The sequence below is a fragment of the Triturus cristatus genome, chromosome 8, assembly GCF_964204655.1.
Source record: "Triturus cristatus chromosome 8, aTriCri1.1, whole genome shotgun sequence".
NCBI classification, from domain to species: domain Eukaryota; kingdom Metazoa; phylum Chordata; class Amphibia; order Caudata; family Salamandridae; genus Triturus; species Triturus cristatus.
In genome coordinates, this window is record NC_140591.1 from 1,612,642,228 (window position 1) to 1,612,669,634 (window position 27,407).

General features: G+C 46.5%; 1 protein-coding gene across 1 annotated transcript in view; it reads left to right on the plus strand.

Moving 5' to 3' along the window:
• The window catches only part of DCHS1 (dachsous cadherin-related 1), a 357,645-nt gene that overhangs the window by 23,389 nt on the left and 306,849 nt on the right, over window positions 1–27,407 (plus strand). Inside the window, exon 2 of the mRNA XM_085623531.1 lies at window positions 22,850–24,686. Within this exon, the coding sequence (XP_085479657.1) occupies window positions 22,932–24,686 (1,755 nt within the window). The 5' untranslated portion in view covers window positions 22,850–22,931. The remainder of the gene's footprint in view (window positions 1–22,849; window positions 24,687–27,407) is intronic.

Here is a 27,407-nt window from a genome sequence, read left to right on the forward strand (position 1 = left end):
CCCACTCCCCCCTCATCCCCGCATCACCACCCCCATCCGGTAGCAGCCGCTACTGGCCACACATTATAAAGAAACTAGAGACAGTTATTCACACAGGTATCACAGAATCCCATGTATTATATGCTTATATATAATGTTTATATTATATACAATATAAGGTTGAATTGCATAATATTGAGTTAAACCATCCTTTGTCAATCTTTGGGATAGCACTTGCTAATCCTATGCTTAAAGACATTGTCAAAAATGCCAAAAGGCTTTGTCACTTTTCTATCGTGGCATGAATGACGGGCTTAGCCTATGCTTAAATAGTCTCCTAGAAAAACAAATATTTGAAGTGAACAGATATAGAGTGTTGGTGGTGTGAGAAGAGATGCTCTCCACCCAGGGGTACCAACTTATTTTTTTCATAATTTTTGTAGCACTGTAGGCCTAAAAGGACATTGTTTCATCTAACATTAAAATTGTTCAATTATTTCAACCTTTCAGTTATGTACATAGATATTTTAAATGTCAAGTTAGTTGAATTATTTTAAAATTCGCTTTTTTTCTGTTTTATTTTGGGAGGTTTATATAGGCCAAACTCGAAACGAAGGTATCAGAGCCCTTTAAATGAGCACCAGTTGCGTTACAGACGGACATATTCATTTTTTGTTAGGCATGGGGGGATTAAGTGATTTTCCCAGAATCACAGAATATCGAGTGTCCCTGCCGAGGCTAGAACCCGGTACCCCAGCTTTGAGGTCGACCGCTCTTGCCGTTAGGCCACATCCTCTCTGATGGGGTGTTTATTTCCCTCCCTCTATTGTTTTCTCTGGGTGTGTATTGCAGTACCCATGAGCGCCCGTGTGTGGTGTTTGACTCACTTCAAGTCTGCGTGGAGTATATTCACACCTGTGTTAACAATTGTAGGGTCTGTAGTAACTTTCCAAGTGTCGTCTGTGAATACTGACGGGCCTACCCTTTTGTAGGTGTATGTTTCTATTAACATGTCCCTTCCTAAAAGCCTCCTTACATTTCCTTCAACCCCTCCCATTTAGCTGTAAGTGTCCCCCATTTTTCAGCCACTCCCTTCTCCGTCCCACATTTACTACTGAAACCTATACCTCCACGTGCTGAGACCCCGCCACTGTTACCGAGGTCTGTGCGGAGCGGTGGAGGTCTCGGCTGCAGGTTTGTGAATGGTATTTCGTAGGGTCTGAGTAATATTACTGTAGTAGGACTTTATAAAATGCAAAATGCAAATGAATAGGCCCCTAGGTGAGTATCGGAGGAATTCTGGCTTAAAGAATGCAGGTGACAGAATATGTAGGTGTTTGTGTATACGCGTGTAAGTGTGGAGTGTACAGCCCTGAGCAGTGATGTGTAACATAGCAGTACAATGTACAGAGCTGCGTAGCAGAGGAAAAGCGTGCAGAGAGAAGTAGTGTACATACAACATGCATAGCAGCTTGGTACAGATGGTGCTCACAGAGTCTGGTAATGGAAGTAGTATACTTACAACATGCATAGCAGTATGGTACAGAAACTTCTTACAGAGTCTGGTAATGGAAGTAGTGTACATACAACATGCATAGCAGCTTGGTACAGATGGTGCTCACAGAGTCTGGTGATGTAGGTACAGCATATAGAGAAGTGTGGTAAAGCGTGATGTACATCATACAGAGTTTTGTGTTCTAAAGAGAGGTCCTGTGGACACAGTGGTGTAGTGTACCTACAACGCAGAGGGCAGTGCAGCCTAGGTCCAGGGTACAGAGTAGTGTACGACAGACATTACTTATCTAGCAGTAAAATGCACATGCAAGGACTCTGCTCTCGGTGGGTACGACTCTGAGACCACATGGTACAGTCACAGGTGGAGTGTGGCTGACTGTGCAGTGGGTCACACATCATGTCAGGGTTTGCACACTGCATCTAGGCTCCTGCATGGAAGCAGAAGCATCTCCAAGGCTCACAGAAAAGCCACCACCCCAAAGTTACGGAAGTCCCGCCCACACAGGAGCACTGTGGTTGGATGGGAGTGCGAGTTTAAGGGGGCAGTGTATGATGCACCCTGGGGGAACAAATGTGGTCCAGGTTTGCGGATACAGCGAAGGATGTGAGGTTGAAAACACAGTATCTCAAAAACATCTGATTGCGGTTAGGGTTTTCTGATGTGGGGGCATTTTTATGTTCAAAGGAGTTTCTCTCCATTTCAGGGTACTTTTTACCCCTATTAATAGTTCCAGGGCTTCAGGCAGGGAAACAGCACAGTCATGAGTTGGGTCTGCAATAGCTGTTAACCCCGCAACCTCCACACATTTCACTGTGGTTTATGGAGTTTCTTATAACCCCACAACCTCCACACATTTCAGTGTGGTTTATGGAGTTTCTTATAACCCCAACACCTCCACGCATTTCACTGTGGTTTATGGAGTTTCTTATAACCCCGCAACCTCCACACATTTCACTGTGGGTTATGGAGTTTCTTATAACCCCGCAACCTCCACACATTTCACTGTGGTTTATGGAGTTTCTTATAACCCCGCAACCTCCACACATTTCACTGTGGTTTGTGGAGTTTCTTATAACCCTGCAACCTCCACACATTTCACTGTGGTTTATGGAGTTTCTTATAACCCCGCAACCTCCACACATTTCACTGTGGTTTGTGGAGTTTCTTATAACCCCGCAACCTCCACACATTTCACTGTGGTTTGTGGAGTTTCTTATAACCCCGCAACCTCCACACATTTCACTGTGTTTTGTGGAGTTTCTTATAACCCCGCAACCTCCACACATTTCACTGTGGTTTATGGAGTTTCTTATAACCCAACAAGCTCCACACATTTTGCTGTGGTTCGAGGCGTGTCTGAAAACTCCAGAACCTCTACACACTTTCTTATGGTTTGCAGCATTGCTGATAATGCCACAAACGCCACACATTTTCCTCTGGTTAGAAGCATATCTGATAACTGTACAACCGCAAAACACATTTTGCTGTAGGTTTAGGCATTTATTATAACTACACAACAGCCACATATTTTGCTATGATTTGCATTGTCTCTGATAACCCCACAGCCTCAACACACTTTTGCAGTGGTTTGCCACAACCTCCACACATTTGCTGTGGTTTGCTGCATTTCTGATAACCCCACAACCTCCACACATTTGACAGTGGATGTAGGCATTTCTGATCATTACACAACCTACACACATTTTGCTGTGGTTTGCTGTGTTTCTGATAAGCCCAGATCCCTAACACATTTTACAATGGTTCGCCACAACCTTTACACATTTCACTGTGGTATCCAGCATTTCTGATAACTCCACAACATCCACACATTTTGCTGTGGTTTGCTGTGTTTATTTTAACCCTACAACCTTCACGATTTTTGCTGTGGTTTGCGGCGTTTCCTTTAAGTCCACCACCTCCACACATTTTTCTGTGTTGTGTTGCGTTTCCGATAACTCCACCAACTCCACAGTAATGTTGCTTCCCGTTTGCTGCGTTTGTAGCTCCACAACCCCCATGTATTCCATTGTGGGTTGCTGCATTTGGCTCTCTAAAGCCTCATCTAGCTCTCTCTGATAACCTCAAAGCCAGGAGGTACACTGAGGTAGTCCTCAGGGCCATATGGGAGCAAGTAAGGACCTACTAGAGGGGTCAGGGCACAGGGGGTCCCCCCACGAGCCTCTGTATGTGCTGAACCTCCCATCGGCCCTCAGGAAGTCTGAATTGTGATGGTAGCTTGTGCTTCCTGCACAGGGCCTGCTCCCCAGTGGGGGGGAGGGGGGGAGGGGTTGATGAACCCTTGCTCTGTGCATGCTTCCATCTGCAGGGTGCACTCCAGCACCCCTCACCACGGGAGATAGGACTCCCCTTCCCTCCAGGCCGTCCAACAGCATTTCTAGCAGAGAGTGAGACCAGATTCAGTCCCCAGCCTGGCGGGTGCAGACAAGCCACAGCAACGGGTCCTAGGCCTGGAACACAGCAGTCTTCTGGACTACGAGTGTGTGTGTGCGTGCGTGCGTGCGTGCGTGCGCGCGCGCGCTCCTCGGTGAGTGACACATCCAGGGACCCTGAACAGTGCAAACTGTCCTGTGTGTGACCACCGAGCTGCCCTGTCAGGATTCACCGCAGGGTCTCAGAATGTCAGGGCATGAATGCGACCAGAGTCTGGAACTCACTTCCTCCATCCCTCTTTCCGGACCTTCAAAACTGATCTTAAAACTCTCCTCCTCGAAAGGCCCTGGCTGGAATCATTCAACCCATTTCTTGACCCTTTCGGTCATCTGGCACTCACGAGGTCAACTTTGTAGATATGTATTTTAATCCTGCTTTTAACCTAACTCTGACACCTTTTATTTTTTACATTAAAAATATGCAAAAAGTTAGATTTGGAGCTGTATATGTGTAACTTGTGAGCGTGCTGAGTGTATCTTGTGTCCCTTCTGTAAGTTACCTTACCTGGTTCTTTTGTAAAGCGTCTGACACCTTTGGGTGAAGTTCGCGCTCTATAAAACTACATTTCATAAATAAATAAAATGGAGCTAAATCGTGCCATTTGGGGCTTAGCCTCTCTTTCCGGGAATGTGACAGCCTCGGGCCAGTTCAGGAGTGCGAGGCCTCGTGGCTTGGATCGAAGTGAACGGCGCTGCATTGAGGGAACCTTGACTCGGCCTTTCGGTCTTAGAATCGGCAAACGTGAAGCTCCATCGGTCTGCTCGGCGGGGGTGTAAACATAAACGATGTCCCTCCCTTCCAGCAAGATGCAGCATCCCTTCCTTTGCCCATCTCAGGGGCAAACTACGACCGCTGATGGATGAGAGGACAATGTGTTATTGGGATCTTTTTCGGGTTAAAGTGTTTAAGGCATTCCGTGTAAAAACCAGCACCCCCCTCCAGCTGCCTTGGTTTCACCCACAAAGGGCCCTTCTGCAGAAACCACCAGGAGCCCCTCGCCTGGAGCAGGGAAGCGCCAAGGCTCGCGCGGTTTCATAAAACCCCTGGCCATGTTTATTTCATTATTGGTCCGCCTCCCTCTCCGCGCTCCATGGACAGCGGCCCTCTCTTTTTCCAGAAAAGTTCACTTCCCGGGTCGGTTAGCCAGAGTTCAGCCTGCCGGGACTTCTTTTTCCTTTGGTTTTCCTGAAATTATTCATTTTTTCCCGCATCACATGGATCTCAGAGGCCGAATCCATCCACGTATCTTTGTGTCGGGTTAGATTTCTGAGGCCGTGGAGTGTTTAGCAGTTTGAGGCGCTCGGCCTCAGTGCGCTTTAGGGCTATGACATAGAGTGTATGTATAACTCATGATCAAAAATAGGTCCGCCCCCCCAAAAGCGAGGACTACAATCTGTAACCACCTTTACAAATTAAACATTGCCTCATCTCCTGAACTGCCTGGGCCAATGAAACTGTCAAACCCGGCCTCAGGCCACGAGCAGTGTACCTCAACGCTGGCCACTAATAGGTCGGCCCCATTGCACCTGGGCACGTGCGCTCTTGAGCCGTCATGTCGTCACCTCCCCAGCCCTCTGAGTGTGCCACGGACAGGGACCCTCTGCGTTGGTCGGTCAGGTCAAATGACCCTCTGTCCTGACCACTCAGCGCCTGGGCACATTGTGGCAAGGGACCCTCTGCCCAGCTCACTCATCTCTGGGCAGGGCTGAGGGCATGGCAAAAGTCCCTCGGACCCAGTCAACCAGCCTCTTGGGCGGTTATTCACGGGCTCCGCCTGAGCTGGCCCCCTAGACCAAGCACTCCCCGCCCCCCCACCCCATGAGCTGGTCAACCAGCTTCTCGGGAGGTCTCAGCTATGCTGTGCCTGACCTGCACTCAGCTAGTATTCCAACTTGACTCCATGTTATCAGGACACCATGCCACCAGCTGTGAGCATTTCATAATACAAAGCATTCTGGGAAATGTAGTCTTTATTTTCACTCACGGAATCAATTGGACCCGCGCTCCTGCTGAACGTGCACATGCATTGTGAACCCCTGTTCCGATGGCATGGAGTGAGGGGAAACATCCCGGGCCTGGTCGCCATCCTGACTGGCCCCTCCTCCCTCTGACCTGGTCACCCTCTCCCCTGGGCGCTTCGCGGCCGGCAGGTCACCATTATGGCAGGACACCCCCTGGCCGGGTCACCAGGGGGCTTGGCGTGCCAGAGGAGGTTTCCTCTTCTTCCCGCGCTGTGGCTGCTGCCGGGACCTCGGGTACCGGGGACAGGAGCTGAGCTTTGGGGGGAAGCAGATAGGGTTTCAGAGGCTGAGGCGATCCAGGCGCTCCCCGGCAATCAAATGGCTTCTAATTAAAAGCAGCTGTTGGGGCTCGCGGCCCGGCTACTGCAGGAAGGGCTGGGGGAGGGGCCCTCTGAATGTGTCTCCAGGGAGGGTGAGGAGAGGCAGGAGAAAGCCATCCATCACTGAGGAGACAGGCAACTTAACCCCTCCGGCTGGGGGGGGGGGGGCGGGGGGGTGCAGGACGCGGTGCAGCTCAGTGCCAGGTACCGCCACAGGAGGGGTGCACTGAGCGATGCAGCGCTGAGCTTTGAGCATCTCAGCTCTGACCAGTGCTGCAAATGGAAGTAGAAAAGTGCAGGTATTCAGCGGAATTCACTGCTCAAGAGATCCCCTTTGCCTCTGAGAAGTGCCAGGACTCTCCCGTAAAAAATATTGCAGCAGAGCTGAGAAGTGCAGGTGCTCGCCCTTTAAAAGTATTGATCAGTGCTGAGAAGTGCAGGTACTTTCCCGTTAAAAGTACTGAGCAGTGCTGAGAAGTGCAGGTACTTTCCCGTTAAAAGTACTGAGCAGTGCAGTACTCTCCCGTTAAAAGTACTTCACTTCACTTTGATAGCTTTATTTCGGTCGATGACCATAAAAGCACAGATAAAATATATACATATACATAAAATACATAAATAATTCAGTTTTTTAAATAAAAAGTTATTAAACAACAGTTATCAAAGTAGCAGCAATGAACAATTAAATTCCATTTGTATTAAAAGTAAATAGTTGATTAGATTATCAAGGCAGACCTTCTTCTCCACATACCATATAAAAAACGGGAAACAGAGAACACAATTGGGGGGGAAGTGTCATAGCGTAGAATCCTGCAGGCTTGTGCACAATGCTTTATTCCCAATGGCACTAGCCAGGCTCTGCGTATTTCATTATAGGCGGTGCAGAAAAATAAAACATGAGCAAGGTCTTCTTTGGTTTTATTACAGACGGGGCAGACCCCCGCATCTCTTCCCGCCCGCTTGCAAGTCAATTCCCCAATCGGGAGGCAACCATACCTTAGTTGGATGTATAATTTCTTTGCTCTGGGCGGCTGGATCAAATCTAGGAACTCCTCCCTGCTAGGGGTCAGTTTTACTTGCAGGAATTCCGTAGTCAGCCTACCCATAGATGGCAGGCGGTATAGTTGGTCCAGATTGTGCTGTCTAACTAGAGCTAGCAACTCCGTTCTTTTTACCACCATACAGCCTTCTTCTGGAGTCTCCCATAATTGAGGAAGACCAATCTGGTGTAATGTGGCCTTTATATGGGATAGCCACGGTATGTTTCTACTCTTCAGCTGATCCCAAATTGCTAGAAACTCAGCTCTGTAATCTCCGAGCTCTGGTGCTGTCCACAACCTTCTCCAGTACAGGAGGGGTCTGCTCGCCAGGAGTTCAGAGATAGGCTCTAGATCTAAATCCAGCCTCAGGGGTATCAGCGGGGTGCTCTGGGGTAGCCCTATCAAATTTCTAATAAATGTATGTTCGACCTTAGACAGGGCCAATACACGGGTATAGCCCCAGAGTTCTGCACCGTACATTGCAGCAGGTCTAGCTTGGGCTTTATATATTTCAAGACCAGGGGAGACTGGCTTAAAAAGCGTGTTCCTTTGGAATTTATTTATACCCCCCGCTATCTGTGTGAGCCTCAGGGCAGATTTGACCACCAGCTAAAAGTACTGAGCAGTATTGAGAAGTGCAGGTGCTCTCCCGTTAAAAGTACTGAGCAGTGCTGAGAAGTGCAGGTGCTCTCCCGTTAAAAGTACTGAGCAGTATTGAGAAGTGCAGGTGCCCTCCCGTTAAAAGTACTGAGCAGTGCTGAGAAGTGCAGGTACTGTCCCGTTAAAAGTACTGAGAAGTGCTGAGAAGTGCAGGTGCTCTCCCGTTAAAAGTACTGAGCAGTATTGAGAAGTGCAGGTTCTCTCCCGTTAAAAGTACTGAGCAGTGCTGAGAAGTGCAGGTGCTCTCCCGTTAAAAGTACTGGGCAGTGCTGAGAAGTGCAGGTGCTCTCCCGTTAAAAGTACTGAGCAGTGCTGAGAAGTGCAGGTACTCTCCCTTTCAAATTAAAGAAGTGCAGGTACTCCGTTCCTGATAGTACCAGTCCATTTAAAGCACTGCCTCTGACTTACAGTGCAGCTGCAGGGAGGATGCACAGACTTCTGCAGTATTACCCTCTGTGTTCGGACTCCAAAGTGCATTTGTAGAAAGTATCTGCCTCGTTACCCTCAGTGCTCTGACGCCACAGTGCAGCTGTGGGGAGTATGTGCAGTGTTACCCTCAGTGCTCTGACGCCACATTGCAGCTGCAGTGAAGATGTGCCTACTTGTACTCTGTGCTCTGATCCCACAGTGCAGCTGTGGGGAGTATGTGCAGTGTTACCCGCAGTGCTCTGACGCCACATTGCAGATGCAGTGAAGATGTGCCTACTGTACCCTGTGCTCTGATCCCACAGTGCAGCTGTGGGGAGTATGTGCCTTGTTACCCTCAGTGCTCTGATGCCACAGTGCAGCTGTGGGGAGTAAGTGCAGTGTTACCCGCAGTGCTCTGACGCCACATTGCAGATGCACTGAAGATGTGCCTACTGTACCCTGTGCTCTGATGCCACAGTGCAGCTGTGGGGAGTATGTGCCTTGTTACCCTCAGTGCTCTGATGCCACAGTGCAGCTGTGGGGAGTATGTGCAGTGTTACCCGCAGTGCTCTGACGCCACATTGCAGATGCACTGAAGATGTGCCTACTGTACCCTGTGCTCTGATGCCACAGTGCAGCTGTGGGGAGTATCTGCCTTGTTACCCTCAGTGCTCAGATGCCACATTGCAGATGCAGTGAAGATGTGCCTACTTGTACTCTGATGCCACAGTGCAGTCGTGGGGAGTATGTGAAATGTTAACGTCAGTGATCTGCACAGAGCCAGCAGTAAGGAGGAAATAACTAGAACATAACCTGCACAGAGCCAGAAGTAAGGATGGAAATAACAAATACATATCCTGCAGAGCCCAGCAGTAAGGAGGAAAATAACAAGTACATAAACTGCACAGAGCCAGCAGCAAGGAGGAAAATAACAAGTACATAAACTGCACAGAGCTAGCAGCAAGGAGGAAAATAACAAGTACCTATCCTTCAGAACTCAGCTGTAAGGATGGAAATAACAAGTACCTATCCTGCAGAGCCCAGCAGTAAGGAGGAAAAAAACAAGTACCTATCTTTCAGAGCCCAGCAGTAAGGATGGAAATAACAAGTACCTATCCTGCAGAGCCCAGCAGTAAGGAGGAAAATAACAAGTACCTATCCTGCAGAGCCCAGGAGTAAGGAGGAAAATAACAAGTACCTATCCTTCAGAGCCCAGCAGTAAGGAGGAAAATAACAAGTACCTATCCTGCAGAGCCCAGCAGTAAGGAGGATCATAACAAGTACCTATCCTTCAGAGCCCAGCAGTAAGGAGGAAAATAACAAGTACCTATCCTTCAGAGCCCAGCAGTAAGGAGGAAAATAACAAGTACCTATCCTTCAGAGCCCAGCAGTAAGGAGGCAAATAACAAGTACCTATCCTTCAGAGCCCCGCAGTAAGGATGGAAATACCAAGTACCTATCCTTCAGAGCCCAGCAGTAAGGATGGAAATAGCTTGTACCTATCCTGCAGAGCCCAGCAGTAAGGAGGCAAATAACAAGTACCTATCCTTCAGAGCCCAGCAGTAAGGATGGAAATAACAAGTACCTATCCTGCAGAGCCCAGCAGTAAGGAGGAAAATAACAAGTACCTTTCCTTCAGAGCCCAGCAGTAAGGAGGAAAATAACAAGTACCTATCCTGCAGAGCCCAGCAGTAAGGAGGAAAATAACAAGTACCTATCCTTCAGAGCCCAGCAGTAAGGAGGAAAATAACAAGTACCTATCCTGCAGAGCCCAGCAGTAAGGAGGAACATAACAAGTACCTATCCTTCAGAGGCCAGCAGTAAGGAGGAAAATAACAAGTACCTATCCTTCAGAGCCCAGCAGTAAGGAGGAAAATAACAAGTACCTATCCTTCAGAGCCCAGCAGTAAGGAGGAAAATAACAAGTACCTATCCTTCAGAGCCCCGCAGTAAGGATGGAAATAACAAGTACCTATCCTTCAGAGCCCAGAAGTAAGGATGGAAATAGCTTGTACCTATCCTGCAGAGCCCAGCAGTAAGGAGGAAAAAAACAAGCACCTATCCTTCAGAGCCCAGCAGTAAGGATGGAAATAACAAGTACCTATCCTTCAGAGCCCAGCCGTAAGGAGGAAAATAACAAGTACCTATCCTTCAGAGCCCAGCAGTAAGGAGGAAAATAACAAGTACCTATCCTTCAGAGCCCAGCAGTAAGGAGGAAAATAACAAGTACCTATCCTTCAGAGCCCAGCAGTAAGGAGGAAAATAACAAGTACCTATCCTTCAGAGCCCCGCAGTAAGGATGGAAATACCAAGTACCTATCCTTCAGAGCCCAGCAGTAAGGATGGACATAGCTTGTACCTATCCTGCAGAGCCCAGCAGTAAGGAGGAAAATAACAAGTACCTATCCTTCAGAGCCCAGCAGTAAGGATGGAAATAACAAGTACCTATCCTGCAGAGCCCAGCAGTAAGGAGGAAAATAACAAGTACCTATCCTTCAGAGCCCAGCAGTAAGGAGGAAAATAACAAGTACCTATCCTTCAGAGCCCAGCAGTAAGGAGGAAAATAACAAGTACCTATCCTTCAGAGCCCAGCAGTAAGGAGGAAAATAACAAGTACCTATCCTTCAGAGCCCCGCAGTAAGGATGGAAATACCAAGTACCTATCCTTCAGAGCCCAGCAGTAAGGATGGAAATAGCTTGTACCTATCCTGCAGAGCCCAGCAGTAAGAAGGAAAATAACAAGTACCTATCCTTCAGAGCCCAGCAGTAAGGATGGAAATAACAAGTACCTATCCTGCAGAGCCCAGCAGTAAGGAGGAAAATAACAAGTACCTATCCTTCAGAGCCCAGCAGTAAGGAGGAAAATAACAAGTACCTATCCTGCAGAGCCCAGCAGTAAGGAGGAAAATAACAAGTACCTATCCTTCAGAGCCCAGCAGTAAGGAGGAAAATAACAAGTACCTATCCTGCAGAGCGCAGCAGTAAGGAGGAAAATAACAAGTACCTATCCTTCAGAGCCCAGCAGTAAGGAGGAAAATAACAAGTACCTATCCTTCAGAGCCCAGCAGTAAGGAGGAAAATAACAAGTACCTATCCTTCAGAGCCCAGCAGTAAGGAGAAAAATAACAAGTACCTATCCTTCAGAGCCCGCAGTAAGGATGGAAATACCAAGTACCTATCCTTCAGAGCCCAGCAGTAAGGATGGAAATAGCTTGTACCTATCCTGCAGAGCCCAGCAGCAAGGAGGGAAAAAACAAGCACCTATCCTTCAGAGCCCAGCAGTAAGGATGGAAATAACAAGTACCTATCCTTCAGAGCCCAGCAGTAAGGATGGAAATAACAAGTACCTATCCTGCAGAGCCCAGCAGTAAGGATGGAAATAACAAATACCTATCCTGCAGAGCCCAGCAGTAAGGATGGAAATAACAAGTACCTATCCTGCAGAGCCCAGCAGTAAAGAGGAAAATCACAAGTACCTATCCTTCAGAGCCCAGCAGTAAGGATGGAAATAACAAGTGCCTATCCTTCAGAGCCCAGCAGTAAGGATGGAAATAACAAGTACCTATCAATCAGAGCCCAGCAGTAAGGATGGAAATAACAAGTACCTATCCTGCAGAGCCCAGCAGTAAGGATGGAATAACAAGTACCTATCCTGCAGAGCCCAGCAGTAAGGAGGAAAATAACAAGTACATAAACTGCACAGAGCCAGCAGCAAGGAGACAAATAACAAGTACATAACCTACAGAGCTAGCAGTAAGGAGGAAAATAACAAGTACATAAACTGCACAGAGCCAGCAGCAAGGAGGAAAATAACAAGTACATAACTTACGGAGCTAGAAGTAAGGAGGAAAATGACAATTACATAACCTACAGAGCTAGCAGTAAGGAGGTAAACCGTACCTAACCTATGCAGAGCCAGCAGCGAGGGTAAATGACAAGCACTTAATGTATACAGAGCAAAACAACAAGGTTGAAACAAGTACCTAACCTATGCGGAGCCCAGCAGCAAGTGGGGGGGGGGTGGGGAGGGGTCAGTACCTAACCTATGCAGAGCCCAGCAGCAAGGGAGAAACAGTATCTAACTTATTCAGAGCCAAGCAGCAAGGTAAAAACAAAAAGTACCTAACATATGTAGCACGCAGAAGCAAGGCAGAAACAGTCTCGGAGCCTAGCACCTCATCTATGCAGACCCAGCAGCAAGGGGGGAACAGTACCTAACCTATGCAGCCCCCCAGCAGCAAGGGGGAACAGTAAATAATCTATGAAGCCCCCAGTAGCAAGGGGGGGCAGTATCTAACCTATGCAGCCCCCAGCAGCAAGAGGGGAACAGTACCTAACCTATGCAGCCCCCAGCAGCAAGGGGGGGGCAGTACCTAACCTATGAAGACCCAGCAGCAAGGGAGAATCCGTACCTAACCTATGCAGCCCCCAGCAACAAGGGGTAAACAGTAGCTAACCTATGCTGGCCCCAGCAGCAAGGGGGGAACAGTACCTAACCTATGAAGCCCCCAGCAGCAAAGGGGAACAGTACCTAAGCTATGCTGCCCCCAGCAGCAAGGGGGGGGGGACAGTACCTAACATATGCAGCCGCAGCAGCCAGGGGGAAACAGTACCTAACCTATGCAGCCCCCAGGAGCAAAGGGGGAACAGTACCTAACCTATGCAGCCGCAGCAGCCAGGGGGAAACAGTACCTAACCTATGCTGCCCCCAGCAGCAAGGGAGGAACAGTACCTAACCTATGCTGCCCCCAGCAGCAAGGGGAGAACATTACCTAACCTATGCTGCCCCCAGCAGCAAGAGGGAGCAGTACCTAACCTATGCATCCCCCAGGAGCAAGGGGGCTAGTGCCTAACCTATGCAGCCCCCAGCAGCAAGGGGGGAACCGTACCTAACCTATGCTGCCCCCAGCAGCAAGGGGGGAACAACAGGCACCTAACTTATAGGGAACACAACAGCAAGGTGGAAACAAGTACCTAATGTATACGGACCCCAGGAGCAAGAAGTAAACATGTACATAACATATACAGACCCCAGCAGCAAGGAGTAAACATGTACATAACATACACAACCCGGGAGGAAAACAAGAACTACTTAACCTATACAGAGCCTAGACCCCAGCTGAAAGGGGGAAAATAGTGCCTAACTTATTCAGAGCCTGGTGCCTAGAGGGAGGGCTAACATTACCGGAATCCCAAGTCCTTCCTCTAACAGCCTGTCTAGCAGTTTATATCGGTAGATGTACTTGACTAGCCCATGATACCTCCCACCAAGGTGTCTAGGCGCTTTATGTGTTGTGCATTGAAATGAATATAAGCCAATGAGCTTGAAACACCTTACATGGTACAGAATAAGTCTGAAGCAGAAACATTAACCTGCGGGGCTACCTTTGCATTAACTTCCAAATCTGGCTGGTGTGTAGAAGTCTTCGTGAAGCCCAAACTGCAAGTCCTGGCACTAACAGACCTATAATATGCCCTGCAGACCCCATTCTATTAGCGGGGTGCCGAATCATGAACATAGGGAAGCGCTCCACGTGATAGCTAATAAAATGTTGCCTCAAATAAGTATGCGGGTTAACCAATATATACAAACTGCAGTTCACTTAGCAAAGTATCTATGGGTTCATTCCAGATTTCAGGGGTGTCTGTACTTTTATTGGTGTTTAGTTGTGAGAGGTTGGTAAAGCGGTGTCCAGTATTCCTTTCAAAATGGATTGCGTGAATTAGTGTGAGACTAAAGTGAGTTTTTGTCAAGGAAGGTCTGTGTAGCATTTTCGGCCTACGGGTGGATGCGCCTAGACACCCTCGATAGGAATATTAAAGCTACAAGTCCCAGGATGCAGATGCTGTTGAGCTAAGGTGGTGTAAGCAGCTCAGAAGAACCAGTGCTCTGTGGCAGCTACAAAGCACTTCAGATGCTGCACTACCCAAAGCCCCAATCCCAAGCAGTCAGATGGGGATGGGAGGAGGGTGCACTATTGTGCTGTCTAGGGGTTGACCTTCCTAAAACGTGTACTCCATTGTAAAGCAAAATGGTGGGCCCAAATACAGCCAGCCAATGGGAACAGCATCTTGCGTAAGCGTTTACACAGCTTTAATTACCGCCGCATGCAGCCCTGCAACCGGCGCGGCGCGCGGCCAGCCCGCTTCATATGAATACAGTATTTACGAGTGTTCTTTGTGCCCAGCTGGGGATTTAGCTTCCACTAATTTCTGTTTCCTGCAGGTTGGGGCATGGGTGGAAGGAATATTATGGCCTCTTTTTTATAGGGTCTAAGGGACTGGAATTTTGTGGTGGCATTCTGCCAAACGGGGAGTACGATATTAGGAGCGGGGTCAGAGCCAAGCTGGTGAAACTGTGCCAGGCCTCTGTACCGGAGAAGTATATTTGTGCATTTCCCCCATGTGTCCAATCCTGGGCTTTCCTTTTAAAAAAGATTTCTTACAAAGCATTATTATGTTAGGTGTATCTGCAATTCATGATAATATTATAAGCCATTGTTAAAGATTATATAAGGGATAAAGTTCCCCCTGCCGTACTTTATAAGGATTTTGCAAGTCACCAAGGAGTTCCATAGCCATATAGAGGAATGTGGCCGAAGGCCCAGTTCCTTTCTAAGGTTATGGAACCGTGAGGTGACTTGCAATATCCTTATCTTATATGCCGGGGGTACTTTATCCCATATAGTACATGGCCAGACCATCACCTTTCCCACAAACCACATAAAACCTTGGTGCCTAACTCTTTCATTGATAAAGCGAGCATGTTTGCAAACATGAAGTATACAAATAAAACCACTAGTGCAAATCTAAACACATCAAAAGCATGTTGGATATTTGTTGCAAACAGATATTAGAAACAGTTCAATACAAGTCAGTTGTTAAAAAAAAAAGTTACAGTAGCTCAGAACGTGTAGAAACATACAGAAAGATTCTAGCTTTTGTCTAAGGAGTGCACAAAATAAACAGTCTCTGTGCTTGTCATTATAAGCTATTAAAATAGAGCAGAAGAAAAGAAACATTCTGTTTTCGTTGCTTTAAACAGCTGCTTCAACTATGCTCCTTGAATGTCAGAGCGCGACTGTAATAAATTATAATAGTTGAGTTCTGATGTCTTTTCTTTATAATTGGTGACTTGGTGTGTCAAGAGTTGCCAAACGAGTTGCTAATTTTTAAGAAATAAGGGACTGTTGTTTATACAGTGATAAGTATAATGGACAGCCCAGTCTACCCTTGAAGGGTCGGGCAAAATAGATAAACAGGTATGTGTGCCTTCAAGGGATTTATTCTAATGTTTAATTCAGTTATTTAGTATCTTTGTTGTGAGCAGGATATAGTAATTACCTGCCTGATGAGTTACTCAAAATTAGATGAACAGCAATTTTTTATATTTGATTTTCACTTCAATAGACATACAGTATATTTTGTATAAAAAAGCAGCAAAAACGGGTGTAAAAATAATCAAATTTTATCTTTTAAATTTCACAAAGGGTATTCAAAATAATACATACAATGAAAAAAGAAGGCTACAATTAAATAATTCAACCTTCACAATTCCAATTGTCAACACTTTCTCACAATCTAAGTATAAAATTAATTTGAAAAGGAAAAGTGTTTATGTCGACGTTTCGGTCTCTAGGCTTGCGTCGATGAGACCATCTTCAGGACTAAGATGTATTGATAATAGTTGACCCCTTGAGTCTGTGGTATGAACATATATTTGATAAGGATCTGCAACACTGTGACAGCCGTGATTCAGGACCTACACACAGCGTATCTTAAGTTCACAATGTTTATGGCACTGGTTGTTAAATAGTTATACCGTTTTTAGGTCTCGGCTGCGAAAGGCTGCGCTTGCGCAGTCTCGCTCCGAGATTTAATGAGTTGGAGTGACTTTGAGAAGAGGGGCTTGCACCCGCCCCTCTTCTATCCTGTTCTCCATTGGCTGGCCTCTTAAATGCTGGCCAGCCACTGGAGAAGAGGTCCAGTCACTCCGTTGAAGCCCCGTCTTTTTCGGATCGGGGGGCGTGTTTTTTGCGAGAAGTCTCAGGGAGGAGACAACAGCAAAACACGCCCCCAAATCCGAAAATGAGGCTCCCTTTCTCCGAGGCATTTTTGCTCTGCCTCGGAGAAAGGCGGTGGTGTCTTCTGGTGCCCTCGGCTTGTTTTGCTTTTCGCTCGTGCCTTCATATGCAGGAAGAGTTAACTTGTTATAAGTAAGCAATGTAATCAGTAGGCATGATACTGGCTTTAAAATGTTAATTGTATTTATTTGCCTCTTCTGAAATTCTTTGCTGAAGAGCGCTTTCATTCTATGCGCTTGGTTTAAATACAATTGTCGTCCTTCTTCTATTTCTGTCAAATGACCCGTTTTGGGGCTTTAAAATTCTGGTCGCCCTATAATCAGGGCCCTAGTGTTGATTCCGCCTCACGCCTCTTTCTTTCACCACCTCTACAATTTCCCTCTCTTACTCTTTTATCTTTATACAAGTAATTGCTATGGCGTGGAACTAACTCTCTGATGAAGTGTCGATAACCCCTGCACCCTTACACCAGACCCCCCGAACACCTTCAGTGAAACACAGTGACAGGCTGTCCGCCCTGTGGGCTCCCGTTCAGAGCTCTGGACAAGACGCGAGCACACCTCTGCCTCTGAAGGCTCTCTCTCACCCAGCAGTTCCTGACCTCCCATCTACATACCTGTCCCCTCCCCGCGCCCTGTAGTGACGGGAGCGCGAGGTGTCCTGTGTCAATCAGTGAACGGCGGAGCTGGGGAGAGGCTGGGGCTGGAGGGGTTGGAGAGGAGCAGCCAGGCTGCCGTTTCTTCTGCACCCAGGAGCCCGTCAGCGCCCACATGCGAACACCGCTTTGCTCTTAGCGCTCCTGTGAGAAATAACACCACCCAGCATGGCGCTACACGGCCTAAAACTGCTGGGATTCTTGGTAAGTGGTGACTTTTTATAAAGTTATTTCAAACGATTGCCTTTTAGACTCTCTGGTTCAAGATGGCATTTAAAACAAATACTAACCGCGATAAATTACTTATTAACTTCTGCTATAAAATAGTTGATTTCGCACAAAAAGTTGCAAAATACGTTTTCATTCCTGTTACTTACAGCGCGACTGTGAGGCGCTATATAAACAAGACGTGTTTGTTAGTCCGAACTACAAAACGATTTTACGCTGACGAAAATATGAGCTATTTTGTGTGTACTGTTAATCAGTGTCTGTTTGGGTTCAGCAGTTGTGTGTACACATCACTTGCATTAGATTGCACCGTGCGTTGCTTAAATCCTCGGATATCCCGGGGATCATGTTCACAATTTAAATATTACTCAATCCCTTTGTAGTGGATTATTAGCTCTTGGGAAGCTTCTGCCCAGTATTTACACTGTTTTCCCCTGAATGACAATAAGATTCATTCTTCAAAAGACATTGTTTTAAATCTAAAGGCACAAAAGAAAAGAGAAGCGAGCCTACGGCGGCAGGTCGCAATAGGTGCGCAATTATTTCGTAATTACGGTACGCTCGTCCCCTGGAGCTTCGGTGGATGCTTCAAGGTGAAGCTCGTATTCTGCTAGAACACACACAACCCCTTCCATGCCTTCATTGTGAGGCGCTGCCCGGGACTTCCGCTGATGACATCTCCCTCTCAAAAGAGACCCGGCCTTCTCTCTCTCAGGCGTGAGAACAAAATAGACGATTTTATTGAGCACGTGAACACACAGGACACTCGCCGGACAGAGGTGTTTGACGACTGGTTTCTGGCCCTTAAATATGGTTATTGGGTACTTTCAGCCTGCCTCGGGAATATACAGTCCAAGCGACACATTATAGTTTGTCTGAGATATCCTTTCTTTCTAATAGCGACTTTGACAGGCACCGGCTCTCATCTCTCAAAGTTGAACAACAATCACAGACACATTGAATCTTACCTTTTCTCAGATCTCGTTAGGATTAAGGCAAATAAATCCAGGGAACAGGAAGTCAACCTGTATACACCCACATTTTCTGATTCTGCTTGGATTTTAGGGAAAAATACAGAGAAACTTGGCTGTTTGCAGATGTGCTGTGCAGTGAGTGGAAGATTTCAGACAGGCTTACGTTCCTAGTGCACTCTACTGTGGGTGAATTTTCTCTCACTTTTGACTCTCCGCATCATTAAAGATATTTGTGTTGACAACATGGAGTGAACGAAAAGTCCTCAAAACAAAATGTTTAAAGAGCGAAGTGCACTGCAGATAGTTGATAAGATGGACTGGAGCACGTATAGTAGGTGTTAGAGTATAGGGTTTCTAAAAATACTACTGCGTATATGTTATGTTAAGGGCTCTATGTTACATATTTTACATCTGGTTATGTTTATCATGGTTGGCTATCTTATGTTATAATATATTAAGATTATTGTGTTTGGCTATGGTATATTATTTTATGGAATGCATTCTTAGGTATGTATTGTGTGCTATTATAGTTATGCCAGCATACTGCACTGCATTAAACGGCATCCTGTTGTATGTTATGCTGTGTTATCATATCATGTTGTGGTATTTTTTTCAAATTATTAATGTTACATATGCTATTGGTCTTATCTTAAGGTATGCAGTAGTAGGCTATGTTATGGCCTGTTTATAACATGCTATAGCATGTTAAGTCATAGTATGTTTTGGTCGTTATGTGTATTAAGGGAGGTTATATTTTATCGTGGTATGTACATTACATGCTAACGTACTGCATTGCACTGACATGCATCCTATGTTGTGTTATGTTCCACAGTGGGTTATTTCCAGTTCCCCTCTCTCACTCGAGAGGAGATGAGCTCAGTCCCAGAGATAATCATGGAATCAATTGTTTTCTATACACGTTTTTGAAACAACGCGTGCCAATCAATCCAATAATCAACAGATTAACTACACACATTTACACAACCTTAACATTACGGATTCCTTTCCGATAAAAAGTAAACCCATGTGTTCTACACGAATTGTATTCATATATTTTATATGTAGCTGTTCAATGTCTAGGGTAATGTTTGCACTTTAAATGACTGTTTAGCGAATTGATTGCACATGGGAGCTGCCAAACGGGAATACATTGTGTAAAGATTTGTATAAATGTCGCAATTTTCAAGAGGAGATCTCTTAAGCCTCCCGAAAATTGCACTTTAGATGCCGCGTAGGAAAGGCGCAGAAGGTGGCCCTGCCCTGGAAGCAAGCGACTGTAGCTAGTGGCTGGCCATGCTGATATCCGTGTTTCTTTAAAACCGCCCTCTTAAAGGCAGTGTCCTAAACGAGGACTAATATACGAGTCATACAGTTCTATCGTTTTCCGAGGTACCATCACATACTCGTTGGCAGGGCTTTAAGTGAGATGAAAAAACGGGGGGCGAGGGGGTCTCTCAAGGGGGCGTGGTCAGTGTAATTAAGGGGGTGGCTTAAAAATACGTAAGCTGAAAATCTGTGTGTAGCACAGTGTACCGCCCGACTTTTATTTTGCTGTTCCTCTCATTGCGTCCAGATATATCATACAAGCCACATCATACCTACAACAAGTCAGGACTATTGGCTTTGTCAATAGTTGTTAGTTGCATAAGATAAATAAGCATCAACTATGGCTTGTGTATAGTTTTGAAAACGCTTCCACTTACAGCCCAGGTGACACCACGAAAATGTTGCTGCTCCTGAGATTCAAAAACAGAAGGGAAATCCAGAGAGAAAAGGACTCTCTTGAAATGATTTCCCTTCCCCTACAACCCTCACCACGTGCACATCGATGTGCCTGCTGTCACTGCAGTCCGGAAAAAAAACGGACCGCCTATGCCAGGGCACAAAACAGAGCCCGATGGAGACCCATTCGAGGCCCCCTTAAAACAAGCATTTACAATGCAACGGTCTCGGCATTGTTAAAGTTAGAGCTATTGGTATTGCTCATGACATTATTTTTGTTTGTTTTTGTTTTTAACAATGCCGTTTATTTAAATGTTTTGAAAACATAAACAAAAATAATGCCATAAGCAATGCCAATAGCTCTAACTTTACCAATGCCGAGACCATTGCATTGTAAATGCTTGTTGATATCGAGATTGTTTATTTCTTTCACATATAGCTTCGTGGTGACACTTCAAAGTCTCTGTTCTCCCTCGAAGATTATATTACAACGGGGTAAACGTGCCAACATCAACTTCTTAATACGGCATAATACGTTGTCGGTCACCTTAACTTGTATCATACGCTCCGTTTAGTTTAATGAGAGTCTATTTCTTTTATATTTGCCCACACTGTAGCGTTTCAAAGTCGCTGGTTTCTCTGGTACATTACCGGCCGAGGGGACAAACGTTTCCGCATCAACCTAATGCGATGCGGAAACGTTTGTCCCCTCGGCCAGTAATTTACCAGAGAAACCAGAGTATTATCAATACATCTTAGTCCTGAAGATGGTCTCATCGACGCAAGCATAGAGATCGAAACGTCGACATAAACACTTTTCCTTTTCAAATTAATTTTATCCTTAGATTGTGAGAAAGTGTTGACAATTGGAATTGTGAAGGTTGAATTATTTAATTGTGGCCTTCTTTTTTCATTGTATGTATTATTTTGAATACCCTTTGTGAAATTTCAAAGATAAAATTTGATTATTTTTACACCTGTTTTTGCTGCTTTGTTTTTGCTGCTTTTTTATACAAAATATACTGTATGTCCATTGAAGTGAAAATCAAATATAAAAAATTGCTGTTAATCTGATTTTGGGTAACTCATCAGGCAGGTAATTACTATATCCTGCTCACAACAAAGATACTAAATAACTGAATTAAACATTAGAATAAATCCCTTGAAGGCACACATACCTGTTTATTTGTTGTTTATACAGACATTACAGAATCCCATATATCATAATGATATATCTTTAAAGGCCTTATCATTCATTATAGGCACGAGCCGCAGGAAAGGGCATTTAATGAGGGAGAGGGCCTTTAACAAGCAGGATAGCCTGAGGGAGAACTGCTATAATGCTATTAGTTAAGAAGAAATTCCTCGGTTCACCCCCACGGGTAGATGGTGAAAGCCCATTACTTCGGAAAAGGAACAATCATCAGTTGTGACCTTAATTTGAAAACACCCCTTTATGTTAGTTTATATACATGTCCAAAATTAAATGGTTTTAAACACACAAAACGTTTTTATCAACATGATAGGACGATTTCACATCAACAGACTTTTATTAACAAGCATTTCATCGTTAAGTACAACTTGCCTCTGCAGTCACACTGACTTCAAAACATACACATGTGCATAAACTCCATTGGTGACCAAGTAACTGCAAAGCGTTTTCAGCTAGGTAAAATGGGACCTGGACGGAGTAGCTGGGCCATCTACAGCCTTTTTGATTGTGTTTTGAGGGCCTTCGATAGTGGTTAAAGCCCTGTAATCATTTGTCACTTCAAGTTATTTTGTTACTGATCGTTTGAGTGAAGTCAAGAAATGAGAGCGCAGGCACCGGAAGTATGCTGGTAGACAGTGTAAAAAAGTGACTGGTGTCTGAATAATTCTGTGTGCCAGTTTCTCAATTGGAAACACGCTACAACGGCCTATTAAGTAGCCACACTTTCTTGTGTTTCGTCTTTTTTAGGTCGAGCCTGGGTAGCGCATACGCTGCTGTGTGGCATGCATTAGTGGAGTATGGCTTTGAAGCTCCGCCCACTCTCCGCCCATATTTTTAATTGGCTTGTGTCATTGTCCCTTGTAAACGCTGACTTCCGAGTCGTTATTAGGCTTGTTAGTCCCTCCTTGGTACCGCATTGTCTGCATTTGTAACCTCCCATGGCGACTTGCCCATTTACTTCTGTTTCGACACGGTATGTCTTGTGTTAGTCTGTAACCACTATTTTCTTTAATGAGTTTCTCCTACTGCAGGCACATCGTACTTTCCTCACCATGCGCATTTTCACTTCCAAGCAGCCCGAACAATGGTGGTTGCTTCTTTGAAGTGAAATAGGTCTCGAATTTACAAGAGTTTGAGCTATTACCATTGTAAATGACAATAGCTTAAACTCTCATAAATGTGAGACCTATTGCATGGCAAATGCTTGTTTGGTATGTTTGCACATTAACCTATGACTGACATTAGTTGCATTTGCAGCAGATGTCCTATAAGTCTATAGCTGCTTATCTACCCATACAATTAGTACATCCAAGCCTAGCTTGAATAAGGTAAGACTGCTCCATCAACTGCGCCAACAGTACATGCAAGGCGCCACGTAGGTGCAGGTACCAACTGTACGTGCCCTCAACGGATTCTGTTAGAGAGATCTACCTGATAATGAATTTTTTACCTGATGTCAAAATGATGTGTTGTCTTCTTTGGTGGCATTAGTGAAAATATTGTTTTTAATGTGTTTGTGGGTCAGTGAATTTTTGTTCTTCTCCATGACTTGTGACAACCTTCTCTTCTTCTTTGCAGGGTTGAAAGGCAAGTTCTGTAAAAGAAGTTGCGAAAGGACCACAGACTGCCCAACTACGAAGCAAACCATCTGGACCAAACCATGGATCATCAATGCGGTCGCGGCCGCTTGAACCTACTGCTGCTCTTGGGCATGTGGGGGCTACTGGGTGGGCAGTGTAACGTCATGCTGGGCACACTGGACCTACAGATTGATGAGGGGCAGCCGACTGGAACCATCATTGGCGACATCAGTGCTGGTCTCCCCCCTGGCTCCAACACCTACATGTACTTCATCTCTGCCCAGGAGGGCAGTGGGGTGACCACTGACCTTGAAATCGACGAGAACACGGGCATCATCAAGACGGCCAAAGTGCTGGACCGTGAGAGTCGGGAGCAGTACAGTTTCATCGCTGTCACAACCGAGGGTGTGACTGTGGAGGTCACTATACACGTCAATGACATCAACGACCACGCCCCAGCATTTCCCACCAGTCACAGCGTGTTCCGAATCCCCGAGCACACGCCCATTGGTACCCGCTTCCCACTGGATCCTGCCTTCGATGCCGACAGTGGGCAGCTGAACACGCAGGGCTACATCATCAAGCAGGGGAACGTTGACCAGGCCTTCAGGCTGGATACCAGGAGAGGCTCCAATGGAGTACTCTACTTGGACCTCGTGGTCAGCGGCGTGCTGGATCGAGAGAACCGCTCCTCCTACTCTTTGGTGCTGGAGGCCTACGATGGAGGCTCTCCTCACAGGAGTACGCAAATGACCTTGGATATTGTCATCCAGGATATCAACGATAATGCGCCGGCCTTCAATGAGAGCCGTTACCACACGCTCATCTCAGAGAACTTGAAGCCGGGCAGCAACATCCTGCAGGTGTTTGCCTCTGATGCAGACGAGGGTGAAAACGGGGTGATTATCTATGAGATCAACCGCCGGCAGAGCGACCCCGACAAGTATTTTGAGATTGACTCCAAGACCGGAGTGATCAAGCTGAGTAAGGGGCTGGACTACGAGATGCGTAGGGTCCATGAGCTGGTGGTGCAAGCGAGGGACAACGCTACACACCCGGAGGTTTCCACTGCCTTCGTCTCGATCCACGTGCGGGATTACAATGACAACCAGCCCACCATGACCATCATCTTCCTGAGTGAGGACGGCTCTCCCCAGGTCTCTGAGGGGGCCCAGCCAGGTCAATATGTTGCCCGTATCTCGGTGTCCGACCCAGACTATGGTGAGTACTCCAATGTAAACGTCTCGCTGGAAGGTGGGGATGGAAAGTTTGCTCTCACCACAAAAGATAACATCATCTACTTGATCATTGTAGACAAGCACCTGGACAGGGAAGAGAGGGACTCCTATGAGCTGAGGGTCATGGCCACTGACTCTGGCACCCCTCCTCTACGGGCAGAGTCCTCCTTCGTCCTTCAGGTTGTGGACGTCAATGATAACCCACCCTTGTTTGACCAGCAGGTCTATAAGCAGACTATCCCCGAGGTGGTGTATCCTGGCAGCTTTGTGCTACAGGTGACTGCAAGGGACAAAGATCAGGGGCCAAATGGGGACATCTATTACAGCATCCTACACAACTCGGATACCAACTCTGATTGGTTCACCATTGACCCTGCCACTGGAATCATCACCACCACCAACCCCCTGGATTATGAGAAGGACCCGCATCCCAAGCTGACCGTGATGGCCACCGATGGGGGCAGCCCCGCGCTCTCCTCCACAGCAGTGGTCAAGGTGGCCCTCCAAGATGTGAATGACAACGAGCCCACATTCAGCAGCAACTTCTACAATGTGTCCTTGAAGGAGAACACGCCCATCGGGACCTGCTTCCTCCAGGTAAGGACTGAGGCTTTCGTCCTCCTTGTACAAATATTGCTATCCATTGTAGACGCTGAACGCCCTGGCTCGCTTGTTTTAAGACTTGTAGGGTCAGCTCTCTTGTGCAACCATTCCTTACCTCTGGGGTTCTCAGACATGCTAATCTGAATCCATTGAGGTCAGACTAGGATCATGCAAAGCTTTGTTAGAACATCATGTGGTGCGGATTATATTGACTATTCTTTAGGCCGTGAGTCATGAGTGGGAAGGAATTACAGCACATTCCTTACTCCTCACAAGGCAGATTATGCCAAGTTGTGTCATGTGATGTGGACTTGGATTACGGAGACACACTCTTTTATTCGTGCTCTGTACAATGGTTAGGTCTCGGGTACTAGGCCTCCGTCAATAGCTACAGAGTCTAAAGTCGGTCCAACCTGCCATTGTCTGACCAGAGCGTAGAAGGTTTAGTCCCAGGCGTAGAGATGCCGGGACTTCCACGGTGCTGGGCTGTGCACTAAGAAGCCCCGGCCACCCAGCGAAGAAGAAGAGCCGCTCGGCCCTCCTCGGGTCTGGGTCCCTGGAATACTATTTGAAAAGGACTGAAGTTGACGTGACTTCGTTTTTTTTTTTTTACATAGTTCAAGGATTCTATGGGTATGATTCCCTTTGGAGTAATATGAGAAGGAGGTATGTGTTGGGGCTGTGTGCAGATATTGTATAATGTTTTTGTTAGGATTATAACTATTCATTCGTATTTCCATATTGTTTACATGATGCCTGAAGTACAGTTTGGGGTCCATTTTTGATGTGCAAAATCCCACCTATATAGACAACGATGAATGGGGACTGGGCCAGGGGACAAAGAAAGAGAGGTTTCCCAGCTTCGCCCCCTTCAACAGAACAACTTCCTTTAAGAAGGGCCTGACTTTTTAGCTTAATGCAAAGAGACAATTTATGTATGTATGTGTATATGTATCTATGTATGCATCTGGCATTTGTATAGCACAAACATAGCTGGAAAGATAGCACTCTAGAGGGTCCAAGACAAAATTACAGCCAAGGAGTGAGTGAAGAGGAAGCAGGGTTCCTGGATCAGAGCCGTGTTGTTAATGCGTTGTGAGGTGGTGTTCTTTATAGTGATGCGTCTTTAACTCTGTCCTAAGTTGGAGCCGCATTGGGGAGGTCCTGGCAGATCCAAGGATGTTGTCGCAGCTCTCCTGGGCAGCTTGTTAAGCCAGGGAGCTCAACCTTATTTGGTCTGTTTTGTTTCCCATTGACTCGAAAGAGCTGCTCATTATCCCTGGCATAGAGACCCCGCCCATCAGGACCCGCCTCCTATAGGTAAATGCACGGGGCTAGATGACCAACTAGAGGCGCACGCTTCTGAAGAACTGGGGATGGAAAATGGAGCTAAGCTAAACATCCCTTCTTACTCAGTCGGGAGGGATAGGACGATTTCCAGTTGTATTTACTGGCGTCTACCTTACAGAAGGGTTAATTGCCTCCCCTATACATGGGTGCAACTGAAATAACAGGACACCGTAGTAAATTGTTCCATGGGCGCTTACAAGCGTAAAAGGAAAGGTACCTCTACAGCTTCTTCTTGGGTCAGGTGGAACTCTTTCCCGATACCCAGAGCTGAGTATTTCTGTCTTTGGAGGTGCGGAACCCAGGCAGCTGGTGGTGCGTTGGATGGAGAGACTGGGTATGTTTAACATGTAAATGTGAAGTGCATCACACAATCAAAATTCCCCAGAAAGTTAGTCCATTCTTTCCATATTGCGTCCAAGGTAATTTTTATTTCTCATAGGAATAACACAGAACATCCAACGCGTTTCGTCCACTACATGTGGACTTCATCAGAGCATCATTTTTGTCTTTTAAAATATTGAGGCCTGAAGAATGCAGAAATCATCATACAGGACTGTATAGATTCCTGGTATGGATATTAGCCTATTCCTCATGGGGTCCCCATGTATTTAGGGGCAAGCAAGACTCATCAAGATCCCTGAGTATGTAGCAGGGAAGCACGTTGATACGCGCAGTCTCCCACCTCCCAACCTGCTGTCTCCCAGTGAGAGACTGGGTATGTGTTGGCAGATGGTGGGTTCGGCCTACTTGTGCAGTAAGAATAAGATTTGCGGCAGATTCAGTAGATCCACTTGGGCTTTCATCAAGGGTAGGGTGCCCGTTGCCTGCTCCTGGAGCTGGGGGCAGCCTTTGTGGAACAGAGGCCTTGATTACATTGGCTCCATTGGTGTCGATGAGTCAGAGGACAGCTTGGCGGCTCAGGCTTGGCAGGCACCCAAACAGGACGATGACGGCAGATCTTGGCAAGGATTCCTGTAGGAATACGCCAGGCGGCGACCTCAGCAAAGAGATGTGAGCAAATAGAAGGTCAGCTAAGATCACACACAGGTGAAATGCCACAATTGGTTGTGCCCCAGACATATTGTAGATGTTGACTAACTCTTGGAAGGTTGTACAACTTGAGTAGATGCAGACCACGTGGGTCTTGGTTCGGGATTTCTTTGCGTTGAATGCCTTGGGCGAGTTTATCGGACCGGAGTTGGGTTTCCTCCGTTGCCTCTCAAGTGACTGAATGTTGTTCCTGAGAAGGGTCAGCTCACTGGTGAACGTAGTAGAGTTTGATTCATGGCCTGGCAAGGTTGAATGGCCTGGAGTGGAGCCAAGGTCGTCTTGGTCGACAGCTCTTCCTGATTAGATGGTGGACTT